Below are 15,177 nucleotides of genomic sequence, written 5' to 3' on the forward strand. Positions count from 1 at the left end.
AACCACCATTTTGCACCGAAAAAAGAAAGAAAAAACAGAAAAGAAAACAGATTGGGGCGCCTGGGTGGCTCAGTTGTGTAAGCGACTGCCTTTGACTCGGGTCATGATCTTGGGGTCCAGGGATGGAGCCCCACATCGGGCTCCTGGCTCAGCAGGGAGCCTGCTTTTCCTCTCCTGCTGCTGCTCTGCCTGCTTGTGTCTCTCGCTCTGTCAAATAAATGAATAAAATCTTGAAAGAAAGAAAGAAAGAAAGAAGAAAGAAGAAAGAAAGGAAGAAAGAAAGAAAAAGGAAGGAAGGAAGAAAGAAAAGAAGAGAAAAAAGAAAAGAAAAGAAAAGAAAAGTAAAGAAACCAGGTAGTTTCAGGGCTGTCAGGAGAGCATGTCAGTAACAGGCTGCTTCAGCACCTGAAAACCCCAGAGACGCACAGATACTTCCGGACAGGCCGGACCTCCTGGAAGAGGCCAGGTGCCACCTCAGTCTGCTCTCTGGGACCCCGAGGCTGCCCCTGCAGCTGTGACCCGGACACCCAGCCATGGCCCTCCTTCCACCCTGGGCCAGCTGATGATGGAGCTCAGGTGTGAGCACAATGGCTGGATCTGCTCCTGGCCATGGTGACACACTGTCCTGGCACCCAAAGCGGGCACCCCCAGCCGCGCCCAGAAACCTGCCCCATTCCTGCTGCCTCCACCCGGACTGGGTGTGCCCATCAGGCCCGGAGAGTGAGGTACCCCAGGGCCAGCCCCCTCTCCCTGAAGTTGCCCCAGGGGACCGGAAGGAGCAGGTGGCCAGGTGGCAGTCCCTCCGGGCGCGGTTCAGGGGCTCCTTTGCGTGGCGACCGGGCTGCCAAGGAGGTCGCGTCCTTGGGTAACTTTGGAGCTATGCTCTGGGATAAGGGGCCGCGGGGATGCGCGGAACACAAGGGGGGTAGGGGGCGGGGAGGCCCCGAGCGCGGGGGAGCGGCGCCAGAGCCCGGGGTGATTCGCCGCGTGGCTGCCAGGCTGGGACCGGGATCGCGCCTCCAGGGGCTAGGTGACCCGGCGGCAGGGGCAGGGGGAGTGTCGCGGGGCGGGGCGGGGGCGGCGCCCCGGATCGCGCGGCGGCGGGGCAGTCGCGGGGCGGGGCGGGCCGCGCCTCACCTAGCAGCTTCCTGGGCGCGCTCGCTCTTCTCTCCGCCCCGGGCCGCCCCGCCCCTCCGCCGTCGCAATAAGGGGCTCGGGCGCGCAGGAGGAGGCCCGCGGTCGCCAGCCCGCAGGTCGTCTTCGCGCAGGTTGGAGCTTAGCTGCAGCCGAGGCCCGCGCCGTCGGGGCTCCCGGGACGCCGCCGCCGGGGCGCGGTCCGGGCGTGGCGGGGCCATGGAGCTCTGGCCGTGGTTGACCGCGGCGCTGCTGCTGCTGCTGCTGCTCGTGCAGCTGAGCCGCTCCGCCAGGTTCTACGCCAAGATCACCCTGTACTGCGCGCTCTGCGTCTCGGCCTCCACGGTGGCCGCGGTCGTCTGCCTGCTGCGCCACCGCGGCCGGACAGTGGAGAACATGAGGCAAGGGGACCTGGGCTCGGGGGTGGGAGGACAGCGCCGGGGCGGGGCGGGGCGCGGGGGACACGGGGACCTGGGCTCGGGGGTGGGAGGACAGCGCCGGGGCGGGGCGGGGCGCGGGGGACACGGGGACCTGGGCTCGGGGGTGGGAGGACAGCGCCGGGGCGGGGCGCGGGGGACACGGGGACCTGGGCTCCGGGGTGGGAGGACAGCGCCGGGGCGGGGCGGGGCGCGGGGGACACGGGGACGGCGCCGGCCGGGGGGAACAGCGCCGGGGCGGGGCGGGGCGCGGGGGACACGGGGACCGCGCCGGCCGGGGGGACAGCGCCGGGGCGGGGCGGGGCGCGGGGGACATGGGGACCGCGCCGGCGGGGGGAACAGCGCCGGGGCGGGGCGGGGCGCAGAGCGAGGCCGCAGCCCGCTTCCGCTTTCCTAACTTTCTACTCTCCCGTCCCTCCTTCCTGCCCCGCCTGGGGATCTCGGGGCTCCCGAGCGGCGCGGCTCGCGGCGGGCGGCGGGCACGGGTCCGCGAGAGCCCACGTCACAATGTCTCCGCGCCCCGGTCCCGCGCGGACACCGAGGGATTTCAGATGGTCTCGGTCTCCAGCGTCGCCGTGTCCTTCCGACCCTCCAAGGGCCCCGCGGGACGCTCAGGGCGTTCTGGGCGGCGGGTGGCTGAGCGGCCCTGGGCGGGGAAGGACGCTGGGCCAGCGGGGAGGCGCCGTCCCGCTCCACCAGCCGGGAAAGAGCAGGTGGGACCGCGGGGCTTGCAGGGGGGTGGGGGTGAGGGGGGCTTTGCTGGAGCACCGCCCCCGCCTGGAGGAGGCGCACGGGCGGGGGGATCCCGGATTCCGGATGCCTGATCCCTGTCCTCTCTGCACCGCACCCCCCACCCCCGTCTGGCCTGGTTGATGAATGCACCTGAGATGGGTCCCCGGATGGGACTCTCTTTGCTTCCTGGCCTGTCCACCTAAAGAGGTGGGAGGCTCCTGGAGGGGAAGGGTGGGTTTGACCCCTGAGGTCCAGCCTCAGGGTGGAAGGAAGGGAGGGGTGCTGGAATTTTTCGACACCTCTGAACTGGGCAGTACTGTGGTGTGGGCTGGTGGGCATGGGGTAAGGAGGTCAGGCCCAGCTGAAGAATGGTGGGCCTCACTGGGTTAGAGGCTAAGGGGTGGGGGCTTCTTCCTGCCCTGTCTCCCTGTGTCTGATCCCAGGAGGGCTGTTGCTAACGTTTCTTTCTGTGGCTTTTGCAATGGCTTCTTGGCTGTGGCCTGTCGTGAGGATACTGTGGTCCCTGCCCCCCGCCCCCATGTGGTTACAGGGCAGTGGGCGAGGGTTGCTGACATGTCCATCCAGGTGGGCCCATGCTGCCGGGATTGGCCCACACTGCATGGCCCTCCAGGCCCTGTCCTTAGGGAATTGTGGCTTCCTGCCGTACCCAGAGCAGAGCATGCTCCGTGGGTCTCTGGTAGCCCCGCCTACCACCAGCAGAGCCCAGATCACCATCCCAGGGAGTGCGGACCCCAGGGACAGCCCTCTGGTGGCCCTCCTGGCCATTTTCCCATGTGAAGACCTGTTCCAGGGGCTTCCTCAAAGCTGGGCCCGCACCACTTGAGGGTGGGGAAGCCGGAGGCTGTGCACCTCTCCGAAGGCGGGCCTGAGGTTAGGGTCCTGGAGTCCTGGAGCCCCTGTGGGCTCAGCCTTGCTGGGGGCTGGCCTCTGAGCCAGAGGAGGGCGTTGGGTTCAGGGAGCCACAGGCTGGTGGGCTACTTGGAGGCAGTGCTGTCCCCCCACCCCCGGAGCCAGGCCAGGGGATGGCATGTGTGGTTCTGAGGTGGCAGGATGGGGGGCAGGAGGCTGGCGGAGAGCTGGCCCCAGAGCAGTCTGCAGCAGAAGGGAGGGAACCAGGAGTTGATGGTCCTCGTCCCTCTCCGCCACAGGTATCATCAGGAAGCGTCTGTACAAGCAGCTTCCTCGCCTCTTAAAGGACTGACTCACACTTCAAAGCTGCTTGCTGGGGTCAAATCAGAAGTCACCAGGCTGCTTTCTGATTTGGGGGCTAGTCACACTCGGCCTTCCCTTGGCCTGTTGGGGCTTGAGATTCTGGCCAGCTAGGCTGAACCCCTGGGGACCCTGGAGGCTGGGCCAGTACTGGGTGGGGGCTTCTGCTGCTCTCCCCTCTCCAGGGCAGTCCCCGGACTCAGGCTCTGTGAAGGGGCCACCCCAGGACGCTGGTGGGGTAAGAGGAGGTGCTCTGCTCGCCCCAGGGAGAGGCCACAGTCTCCTGTCCCAGACGCCCCAGCCCCCGAGGGTGGGTCATGGTGATGGTGCTGAAGACCCCCTAGCCAGAGCTGAACTGGGGGTACGGGCGGGGCCTGCTGGGAACAAAGTTCCCCCGGGGGGGTACGGCCTGGGGAGACAGACTGGGGGGCTACTGCATGGCTCCGGGATCCAGGACAGGACCCAGGAGCATGGAGGTGAGGGGCAGGGATGCGCCCCATCCTCACCCATCAGTCTTTCCTGGACCCCTGCTCTTTTCCTTTCCGGCCCTGCTCTGACTTCTGGAAACTGTCCACCTCGCTGGGCACTGCAGCGTCCGCTCCCATCTCCGGCGGCGAGTGGAGGTACCCCCTGTGGGACAAGCAGGGCTCCGTGCCTCGGTCCTCTGACGAACGGTCTGAGGCGCTCCCTGAAGCCAAGGCCTCGGGAGGCCCAAGGGTGGGGTGGGAGGAGGCCGTTGCCTGGGCTCCTAGTGCTAAGACGGGGCAGAGCTGGGGTGCAGACCCCCCGCAAGGGCCACCAGAGTGCATGTTTTCTGTGTTCCCTCTGTGCCCACCGGCGCTAGGGGCGGCGGCAGTGCTGAGAACTGGAGACCCAAGCTGTGGGTGCCCGGAGCTGGGGCCGGGGCTGGGGAAGCAGCCCTGCCCTACCTGCTCCCTGCTTTCCTGCCTTCCCCCGGAGCAGCAGCGGCCCCTCCCCACAGGGCTCCAGGCCGCAACCTAAGGAGGCTTTTGCCTATTAGACTCCAGTTCCGAGTGTGCAGGGAACAGCGATGGGAACAGAAGAGTCGAGGAGCCTCTGAGCCCCTGTGGCCCGAGACCCCAGGATCCCTCCCAGGCTGGTTGTGCACGGTGGAGTCCTAGGCCCTGTTTGCTCGTCCCAGGAGGCAGATGCCCTGGGAGACGAGAGTGAGGCCCAGCTGTGTGATGGGAACACAGTTTGCAGGATTGGGAAACCCTAGTGATGGTGGCCTCACCAAGAGACCACTTTTTCCTTGCATCGAAGGAGACCAGAGCTGGGCGGCCCATGTCCTGCAGATGAGTTCCAGCCTCCATGCTGTGGCTCTACTACGATGGGGGGCCAGTGTGCATACACGACCTTAGCAGGGCCTCTGAGAGCTGGAGCACATGCTTCCGAGTCCATCTGAATGGCCAGGTCCTGGGTGGCGCGGCTCTTGGCTTCAGGGGAGGTGGGGCCACGAGGCACTCCATCTGCTGCCTGCTGAACCTTGAGGAGGGGAGAACGGGGTTGCTTGGGCCAGAGACCTGGGGCTTACTGATACCCATTAGGATTTGAACCCAGGACAGCCCAGCCTCTTAGCCAGCGCTCCCAGCCACTGTGTGGTCCCAGGGGGTGCACAGGTGGGGATGGAGTGCATTCGGGGGGCCCCGTGGCACATGGGGGCTGGCAGGGAATCCTGGTTTTGCAGGAAAGTCTGGCTTTGTTTTTCTTGGAGTAGGATGGCCAGGGGCGGACTCCCTCCCTGGGACGTGCGGCTGCAGGCCCAGCTCCCTGGAGCCCCGGAGATCCTGGGTCAGGACCAGGGGCTCGCCGGGGGCACCAGCTTCCAGCCCCCTGCTCTTCACCCCATTCCCAACAACCCCTCCTGTGACTGACCTCCGGGCTTCTGGGCAGGCCGGAAGCCCCGCCCCACCCCGCCCCGGCTCCCAGTCCCTCCCACTCTCCTTCTCTCCCTCTCCGGCTCCAGCTTCAAAGACACTTGTTGGAAAACATTTCTGCTCTTGCCAGATGGTCACTCTGGGGCCTCCTGTCCCCGAGGAGATCGCTGGCTCTCTGTGGCCTTTCTGACAGCGCTGCCCTCAGGTGGGCCCCACCCAGACCCCTCACTCTCTGGGGCAAACCCAGCGGGGTCTAGCTGAGGACTCCAGCCACCCAGATCGCCTGGGAGCAACCTAGCCCCCGGCTAGGGGCTGAGGGCAAGGTCCACAGGTGGCCAGGGCCTGGCCTTGAACTCCTTCCAGCCGGGGTGCATGCTGGTGGGGGGAGGGGCCGGGTGGGGGCTCTGTGGCCGCCCTCTTTGGATTCTTCTTATCTGCTTGTGACGTTGTTCCCCGTTGTTCCCCGGGTGGCAACCTCTTGGGCACAATCTCTACGCCCTTCCCCTTTCACCAGCAGGAGTGAAAGCTTCCAGGAGTGGGGTCAAGGGCAGTGCCCAAGGTCATGGCTAGGGAGCGGGGAGCCAGGATCTGATCTGTCTCACCCAGAGCTTGGGAAGGCCCCGGGGGGGGGGGGGGGGGGGGGGTCCTCAGGCTGAACACAGAAGGTCCAAGGATGCTGGCTGGACTCCTGTGGGCGCTAGAAAGATCTGTGGTGTTTCAAGCGCTTGGGCATTCTGGGCAGTTCCTGTCTGGGGTTAAGTCGAGGGCTCCGTGAGAAAGATCGGGAAGGGCCAGGACATCCCATCTGCTGGAGGAACAGCCCTGCTCCCGGGGCCTTGAGGTGGAAAGGTGGCGTCAGTCGTCCCACCAACTGCTGGTGGGTGCTTCTGGAGTGCTGCACCAGGCACCCAAGGCATCCCAGGCCGCCTGGGCTTCGGGTAGCCTTGGCTGCACCCCTGCCCACCTCCCCTGGGGGTCTGGGGGCTAGGGAGGGAGGGCAGCAGCCAGACGTGTAAGCCCATGTCCCAGGGCCAGTGCCAGGGACACCTGCTTCAAGCTTTGGGATCCTGACTCCCGAGGGGCAGCTCCTGAGCCCTGCGGCTGGTGGAGGGGCACTCGGGTTAGGTGGGCTTTCGGCGCAGTGGGGCTGGTGCTCAGGACAGGGTGCTGCTGTAGGCCGGCCAAGGGCACGGCCACATCCTCCAGTCCTTCGGGCGTTAGGTGGCATCCACAGAGCCTCGGGGAAGGGAGACAGACAGGTTTGCTTTTGCAATCCTGGAATGCCATCTCGCAATCCTGGGTCTTCACCCCACCCCACCTCCAGGGTGCCCTTTGCCTGGCAGTTTTCATGTGTTTTCCAAAAACCAGGTAAGGAGGTGGTTCCGGCCCATCCTGGGTTCCCTGCTGCGTGACCTTGGGAAAGTCACTTCCACTTAGCCTAGACCACCTCTGAGTGTCCCACCCTGTGGGTTCGCTCCCTGAGCCAAACAGGAGGCTTCCTGTCACGCCCTGGCCCAAGGCAGGTGCTGTGTGCGCCTGGACGGTGGGCCTGGGTGGTGGGCCGTGCGCTCTGCTCTCCCGGGCAGGGACCCTTCCCTGGCTTTCTCTCCCTGGAGCTGCTGCAGAGCCTGGCTGGCTGCCTTCTGCATTGAGAAAACTGTGAAAACAATAGACGTCGTCACCACTTTCACAAAAAACCTTGATACTATGTGGCATCGGGAAGAGGACAGGGGGACAGGCATCCACGTGCGACCGGCGCCTGTCCTGTGGCCCGTCCACTGCCCGTTGCCACAGCAGCAGGTGCACACGCTTGTCCCCCTGGAGGCCGCTAGCCGAGGTCTGTGAGCAGCATCTCCCACGGTTCCAGAAACCCCATCTGTGGTCAGTCCCTACATTACGTGCACCAAGAAGTGCAAGCAGTAGGAGGGAAGAGTCCCGGACACAGAGGGTGGGGACAGTCGCACAGCACCGAGGGGGCATTTCATGCTACTGAACCGGATGTTTAAAAATGATTAAAATGATGGGGGCACCTGGACGGCTCCGTCGGTGAAGTGTGAAGCGTCTGCCTCGGGCTCAGGTCGTGATCCTGGGGTCCTGGGATCGAGCCCCACGTCTGGCTCTCTGCTCAGCAGAGACCTCTCATGCTCTCTCTGCCTCTCTCTCAAATAAAATGTTTTAAAAATGATTAAAATGATAAATTTTATGTGACCTGTATTTTGCCACAATTTTGAAAGAGGAAGAGAGAAGCCTGCAGACGCCTCCAGCAGAGAGAACGCGGTCCGCGTACGGATGTGGCCGGGGTTCTCCGCGGCCGGCGGGGGCGCTCGCTGCCAGCACCTGCAGCACGTGCGTCGCAGTCTCCCCGTGGCTGCCCGGTCGGATCCGATCGCCACTTCGCCTCTCCTTAGCGGGGGACGTTCACATGGTCTCGGACTTTTCTTTTTTTTGAAAGATTTTATTTCTGAGTAATCCCTGCAACCCCACGTGGGGCTCAAACTCAAAACCCTGAGATCAAGAGTGGCAGACGGTGGCCCTCCGGGTCTTCGAACCAGACCACACTTGAGGGCTGCAGGCCTACCTCTTGCGGCTCGCTGCCTTCGCGTCAGACCCCGGGAGAGGGACCAGATTTCTTTTCTTCTTTCTTCCTTTCCTTCCCTTCTCTTTCCCCTTTTCCTTTTTTTTTTTTCCCTTTGTTTCTTTCTTTCTTGATTTATTTATTTGAGAGAGCACCCACAAGCCCGGGAGGGACCGAGGGAGACGCAGACTCCCCATCGAGCCTGAGATCATGACCCTGAGGCAAACCAAGAGTGGACGTTCGACCGGCTCCGCCCCACCCCCGGGCACTGCAAGACCAGATTCCGCGCGGCTTTGCCCAGGCGCTGCTGGCCTGTCCTCCCTGAGCAGCCGTGTGAGCAGCTGCGGGGCCGTCCCGACATCCTGACCAACCCCTCGTGGAGTTACTGGCCTTTTCTTCGGTCCGGGCCAACCTGAAGAAAGAAAACGGGGCTCCCGTTTCAATGTGCGTCGCTTTGACTTCTAGTGAGAGGGAAGATTTTCCATGTTTCTTGGACCTTTCTGTCTTTCCCCTGGGTGAAGCGCCCGCCGTGTCCCCTCCGTGTCCCCTCAGTCGTCGTAGTGGTTGACAAGTGGTCTCTATAGGTCAGAAATGGCGCCCGCGGACATGAAGCAGCTGGTCAGGCGCTCAGCCTGTGTCCAGGGCCGGCTGGGATGCAGGTTTCTGAGCGGGAGGGGACAAGGGGGTACGTCTGGCCTGAGCCAGCCAAGACTGTCAGGTCCAGGAAGAAGGATGGCCGGTCTGATCGTGCAGACAGCTGGGGCTTTGTGGCCGCACCTCCCTGAGCCTCAGTGTCCCCATCTGCAGCATGGGATGGTGGGAGAGTGGCCCTCCCGCTGGAGTCTGTTCTGCAAAAGGGCAGTTGACTGAGAGCCTGACTTTCAGACCCAGAGGGCAGGTCCCCGGGCTTCCACTCCCAGAAGGCCTGAGAGGAGAGGAGACGGATCCACAGACGCAGGGGGCAGGGCCGGGGGAAGGGGGTCTGTGCGTAACAGGATTGAGTCCAGTCTGGGAAGGGCGCGTTCTGCAGGGACGGAGGGGCAGACAGCTCCATGGGAGCGCATTGACGTCCCCGAGCTGTGCCCAAAACAGTTTGGAGGGTGCGTTTTAGGGCTCTCCTCTCTCGAGGACTATCCCCGAGCCTTGGGCAGCTCGTTACTCACCCCTGTGTGTAAAACGGGAAATCGCTCCCTCACCGTGGGCGCTGTTGAGGGGCTCAGATGCCTGGGGGGCTGTGGGGGCTGTCCGAGCCTTCTGTGAGCAGTGCAAGGGTCCTGGGTCAGTGGTGGGTCAGCCCCCACCGGGGACAGGAAGGACCGGGCCCTGCAGGGAGTCACAGGACGCTGAGCCTCGCCCCGCAGGCTGACCCCTACCAGAGGCCGTCCCAGGTAGGGCGCTCGTCCCTGCCGTGTCCTCCAAGGCCGCAGCGCCTGCGGACTCATCCCTGTACCCACAGCCATGCACGCCCACTCTTGAGGTCCCCGATGCCCTAGGGCAGCCCCTGCAGGTGCCGCGGTGGGAGTGAGGGTGCCAGCCCAGCGTGGCTACTGCCCTACTCTCCTCATGGGGTGGGGGGGCAGGTCCCCTCGTTCCCGAGCAGTCATCAGCCCCTGCGAAGGCCTCCCCTTGATGTGGGCACCTTCTTCGCGGTGTGGCCCTGCCCTAAGGGGACGGTTACGTCCCCTGCCAGGTTTTTCTCCCCAGAGCCTACAGGTGGGGGCCCACCACTGCAGGGAGCAGGGATCCCTCTCTCTCTCTGTTGGGTTTTTATTTTATTATTTAAGATTTTATTTATTTGACAGACAGCGATCAGAGAGGCAGGCAGAGAGAGAAGAGGAAGCAGGCTCCCTGCTGAGCAGAGAACCCAGGACCCTGGGATCATGACCTGAGCCGAAGGCAGAGGCTTAACCCACTGAGCCACCCAGGCGCCCCTATTTTGCTATTTTTTGAAGATTTTTAGTCATCTCTGCACTCAGCATGGCCTCGAGCCTGTGACCCTGAGATCAGGAGTCCCTTGCTCCCTTGACTGAGCCGGTCTGATCCCTTCCACACAGGCTTTTTGATGCCCAGGCGGCTGAGAACCACACCCAGCCCGGCCCTGGGGCTCTCAGCCTCCAGCCCCTTCCAGCCGCCCCGACTAGACAAGCAGGGTGTGGGGTGAGGGCGGGGCCCCACAGCAGGTTCCCCCAAAGCAAATATACAAGAGGACAGCCCCCCTCGCCTGGTGCCGAGTCCCCAGAGGCTTCACTCCTGTTCCCGCCAGGGAGACAGGAGGCCCGGCTGCACGCGCTGACCCCTGGAGGGACAGGACCCGAAGGCTCTTGGAGGGGAAGGCGAACTCAGGGTCCCGCCAGCAGCCCGGGAGAGGGCCCGCTGGGCTCCGTCTGCTGTCTGTTCCCGACAGCCCTTCCCGGCTCCCGGCCAGAGCCCAAGATGGGGTGCAGGGCAGGGGGCCCCTGCTCAACGACTTTATCCCCTCTTAGGATCATCAAATGGTTTGTCTTGAAGTTCAAGTATGTGTTCGGCCTTCGTTTCGAGATAAAGGGTCTCCAGAAGCTGGAGGTGGACCACCCCTGTGTCATCATTTCTAACCACCAGAGCATTCTGGACATGATGGGTAAGCCGCGGAGGGGCTGGTGGGAGAGCTGGCCCTTCCTGGCTGCAGGCACAGCCCAGGGCACTGCTCTGGCCTCTGCGGGATGGGGGAAGGGGAACAGGGGGGCTTCAGAGAGGTGGAGCCTGGGCCAGATGACTGGTGGGCAAGGGGGGTCAGCCCAGGCCAGGGGGACCAGCGCCTGCCTCCGGCTGCATGACAAAACTGTGTGTGTGCCTGAGGCTGGGGACGGGGCTCTGCTGCCTTCACTCTGGCAGCTGGGAGCTCTGCCTCACCCCTCCCTTTACAGGCGGGAAATAGGCCGAGAGTCCACATGACTTGGCCGGGTAGCCCGTAGGAAGGCATGACCTGGCCCAGGCCTGCTGGTAATCGAGGCCCAGGGCTGGCTCTCTCCTCCCCGGGGAGGTGGCTGCCTGGCTCTGAGCCCGACCCCCACCTGCCTGGTGTCCCGTGGCCACCTGCAGGCCTGATGGAGGCCCTGCCCGAGCGCTGCGTGCAGATTGCCAAGCGGGAGCTGATCTTCTTGGGGCCCGTCGGTCTGATCATGTACCTCGGGGGCATCTTCTTCATCAACCGGCAGCACTCCAGGACCGCCATGACCGTGATGGCCGACGTGGGCGAGCACATGGTCAGGGACAACGTGAGTGTGGGGCTGGGGGCTTGCTTGGCTGTGCGAACACCCCCGCCAGTGGCAGGTGCCAGACGGCACGTCTGCCCGAGGGCACCGGCGAGGTCGGGGGCTGAGCCCGCGTGCTGGCACACTGGCACACTGGCACATTGGCAGTGGTGGCCTCAGCTGAGAGGCGGGGCTCCTTAGGAGGGGGCGGCCCAGGGCCGTGAGGGATAGTCCGGGACAGCCGCTGCCTCTCTCCCCCGCAGCTCAAAGTGTGGATCTACCCTGAGGGCACGCGGAATGACAACGGGGACCTGCTACCCTTCAAGAAAGGCGCCTTCTACCTGGCGATCCAGACCCAGGTGCGCTGGGGCACTGCCCTCCTAGCGGGGCGGGGAAGTGGGTCCAGGTTGGCTTAAAGCCCAAGGTGACTGCCTGGCCAGGCTGGGGCCATTGGGGCTCGGGGACCACCGCCCACTGGGCAGGCGCCAGGCCTCCTCACCCCTCAAGCAGCTGGCTTCTGGCTTGCTGGGGGGGCGCCCGTCACCCACTCTGAGCACCAAGGCTAGTGCCGATGGGGCCCGCACCCAGTTTTGGTACCCGCCTTGGTCGCTGGCGGGCAGGGCCCCAGGGGAGGCAGAGGCAGCAGGCCTACTTGCTGGGCTCTTCAGCAGGCCAAGCCCTTGCTGGGCCCTGCTGACTGTGGGTGGGGCCGATGAGCAGGGCCTGAGGCTGGGGGTGGGGTCGGGGGCCAGTGGCGCGGGCCCTGGACGACAGGCGACCTGGAACCCGGCACTGGGCCCTTCGGCTTTACTCGTCCTTGAGCTCCAGGGCGCGGTCTGCCCCAGGAGTGACCCCTGACGAGCTGGGGTGCCTCCAGCCCCAGGGCAGTGTCTCCTGGTGGGGCAAGGGTGGTCTGGCCCAGTTCGTGTAGGGGACAGTGGTCATCTGCAGTCAGGGTCGGGGCTTCCGTGCTGCCTAGTCAGGGTCTGGGTGATGGCTGGGCAGGGTCTGCTCCTGGCACCCCGCAACCCCTGCACAGTGACCTCCAGCATCCCCTGGTGTCTGGCCCTGAGCAGCTAGCCCTCCTTTCAGAGGCTCCAGCTCAGGCCCCCAGAGTGGGGGGAGAAGCAGCCGGTGAATGGGGTGGAGGAGAAGCCCAGGCTTTGAGCTCAGCCCCGGGCCTGCGGCCCCTCCAGCTGGGAGGTGGAGGGCACCCCTGCCACACTCCTGGGGCTGATGTCCCTTCCCTTCGCTGCTGGCATGGGAGAGAGGACCTTGGGGGAGAGGGAAGAGGACACCGAGGGGGCCCTGGTGAGGCTGGGCTAGTGCAGCCTCAGCTGGGAGATGGGACACGATTCCCTGTCCTCTCCGCTCCCCTCCCCCCGTCTCCTCCCAGGGCTTCCTGGCCTGCAGCCTACCTGTGCTCCAAGCCTGCGCCCTGCTGGTATCAGGGAGAGGCTCCCTGACCTCCAGAGTTAACCATGACCCCCAGGGGCCATTTCTGACCGTGCTGTTTTCCAGCAACACCAGCAGAACCTGTCCCCTCCCCGGTGACAGCTGCCCCCAGTCTCCCTAGGACGACCTCAATGACCTCCAGCTAAACTGTGCAGGGCCCTGCACCCCTGGGCAATCTTAGGACCCAGTGGGGGCACAGACGTGAATCGCAGGGACATGTGCCAGCCCAGGAAGGCTTCCTGGTGGAGAGGGTGCTTGAGTGACATGCGGGAGGGGTTTACGGAATGCTGGGGGCAGGGCCTGCTGGTATTCCTGGAAGCACTTTCCTCAGAAAGAGCCCCCTGGGTAATCATTAACAGGGCATGGAAGGTGTCCTAGGCCACAGGGTCAGTGCCTGGAAGGGCCCTGAGGCACGTCACCTTGCCTGTTTTGCAGCCACAGGGACTCCTGGGACCTCCTTAGGCAGAAGGCAGGCAGGTGGCAAGGCTCCCCCCACTAGCTCATCCTGGGGCTCAGGGGGGCTGGGGGTGGGCTCCCACGCATCCTCAGGCACCATGGCTTGCTGTCTACAGGTGCCTATCATCCCCGTAATATACTCAAGCTTCTCCTCCTTCTACAACCCCAAGACGAAGCTCTTCACCTCAGGTATCAGCCCCCCACCTGCGTGCGCCCCCCCCACCTGTGTGCCCCCCCCCGCCTGCGTGCCCACCCCCCACCTGCGTGCCCACCCTCCACCTGGGCACAGCCTCGGGCATGGCTCATTCTCAGTCTTTGGGACAGACACCCAGGCCCTTGGGGTGGTAGTTCCTGTTTCGGGGAGGCTGCTGTAGGTCAGTGATCCCTTGGTGAGGAGAGGAAGGAATCTGGAATCCCGAGGGGGTGGGTTCACACACACACACACACACACACACACACAGGCCCAGGCCGCAAAGCAGCCTCCCAGGTGTCCTAACTATTCCCGCCCCCATCCCATGCCCCCCAGCCATGGAGCTCGGGGCCTCCCGAATGTGGGTGTCTGGTGCCTGGGCAGGAGGGGTGGAAGGTTGATGGGCGGGGGCTGGGAGGAGCTGGGCTGCATCTCCCTGCCCCCCCCCCCCGACATGGGAGACTCGGGGCCCACCTAGACCAGGGTGGAGAATGCAAGTGGTGGGTGTGGAGCGCCCTGGAGGGGGTGGGGGCAACTTCAGGGGGAGAGGAATGTTCTGGACCTCGGGCAGGGCTCGCGAGGGCACATGGTTGTGAGCACCTGCGGAGTGCGGGGTCTGGAGCTGCGGGTTTGCTTGTACTGGTGACTCGCACTTGAAAACCAGCTGCCTGAGCCCAGGGTGTCCGGGAAAGGCCCCAGCCCTGCCTTGGGCCCTCGGGAGGCTCCCCAGGGAGGCCAGTAGGTGGCCGAGGAGGAGGAAGAAGGGGGTTCAGCTGGCGCGGGATCGAGGACCAGCTGCAGCATGGGCCCCAGGTCACTGATGCTGCTCCGCTCCTGACAGGAACCATCAAGGTGGAAGTGCTGGATGCCGTCCCCACCAGGGGCCTCATGGTGGCCGATGTCCCCAAGCTGATGGACACCTGCCACCAGGCCATGAGGACCACCTTCCTCCGTGTGTCCAAGACACCCCAGGAGAATGGGGCAACCGCAGGGCCTGGTTCCCAGCCAGCCGAGTAGCTGAGGCCTGGGCTGGGGCAGGACCTGGGGACAGGACAGGCCAGGCCAGGGGCAGGGCCTGGCTGGAGACGGGACAGAGGGACGTCTTCCCTGCCCTGGTTGCTCAAGATCACTGTGTCCCCGAGGGTCCCCCCGCTTTCATTCAGGGCTCTGGATGCAGGAGGCTGCCTCTTGTAGTTGGCCTCGGATCCAGGCCTTTGATGTCTCCCCAAAAGGAGAGTTGGCTGGAAGCTCCCCAGGAAGCCCACACTGGTGCCTCCTGGACGAGGGAGCAGGCCGGGGACCAGCTGGGCGGACAGGCAGGGCTGAGCTGCACGGCCTCGGGAGACGCTGCACCCTCCTGCCTGAGCCTGCGGGGCGCAGAGGCAGGCTGGGCGACCCCCACAGCCCTCTGGGAGAAACGGGACTCTGCGGGGGGCGGCCAGACCCCCGGTCTCATGCAGCCTGGGCCTCAGGGAGAGCCACGGAGCAGAGATCCCTGCTCCACGGGCCTTGGGAGCAAGCTGCCCAGTGGGCACTGCACTCCGTCCAGGTTTTTTAATAAACGAACTCTTGGAAACACCTGGTAAGTTGTGGTCACTCAGGGCAGCGGGCACGCTGGGGGTCTGGGGAAGGAGGAGACAGGTTTGCTCTTTGGCTGCCGGCGGGGGGGAGGGGCTAGTGGAGCAAGATTGTCACCGAGAAGCCATTGTCATTTTCCCAGAAAGCACTGGCTGTAGCCCCTTTGGGAGAGGGGAACCAAGACCCCATGCCGCAGGAAGGCCGGGTGTGGCTGGAGCCCCTTCTGTGCCCCACGGCTGCCCCTTTGCCCTCCTGACAGCCA

General features: G+C 64.6%; 1 protein-coding gene across 2 annotated transcripts; it reads left to right on the forward strand.

Annotated features, from left to right (window-relative positions):
- The first annotated feature begins 1,205 nt into the window (after positions 1-1,205).
- On the forward strand, positions 1,206-14,913 carry AGPAT2 (1-acylglycerol-3-phosphate O-acyltransferase 2). Of its 2 annotated transcripts, none has more exons than XM_047698848.1 (6): positions 1,206-1,535; positions 10,490-10,623; positions 11,085-11,260; positions 11,500-11,595; positions 13,264-13,336; positions 14,179-14,913. In XM_047698848.1, exons 1-6 carry the CDS (start codon positions 1,354-1,356, stop codon positions 14,352-14,354), a joined length of 837 nt encoding a protein of 278 aa, XP_047554804.1. In that variant the 5' UTR covers positions 1,206-1,353; the 3' UTR covers positions 14,355-14,913. The 2 variants fall into 2 exon arrangements, with proteins under 2 accessions (XP_047554804.1, XP_047554803.1); XM_047698847.1 differs by lacking the exon at positions 1,206-1,535 and adding an exon at positions 2,031-2,284.
- Positions 14,914-15,177: the final 264 nt, after the last annotated feature.

Source organism: Lutra lutra, chromosome 13 (genome assembly GCF_902655055.1).
Source record: "Lutra lutra chromosome 13, mLutLut1.2, whole genome shotgun sequence".
Lineage (NCBI taxonomy): Eukaryota > Metazoa > Chordata > Mammalia > Carnivora > Mustelidae > Lutra > Lutra lutra.

Bases quoted from the DNA above. Each gene is read 5' to 3' on its own strand.
- AGPAT2 (XM_047698847.1), top strand. From the start codon at position 2,079: ATGTCTCCGCGCCCCGGTCCCGCGCGGACACCGAGGGATTTCAGATGG. The intron at 2,285-10,489 runs GTGGGACCGCGG...ATCCCCTCTTAG, and splicing joins CACCAGCCGGGAAAGAGCAG to GATCATCAAATGGTTTGTCT. The intron at 13,337-14,178 runs GTATCAGCCCCC...CGCTCCTGACAG, and splicing joins GACGAAGCTCTTCACCTCAG to GAACCATCAAGGTGGAAGTG.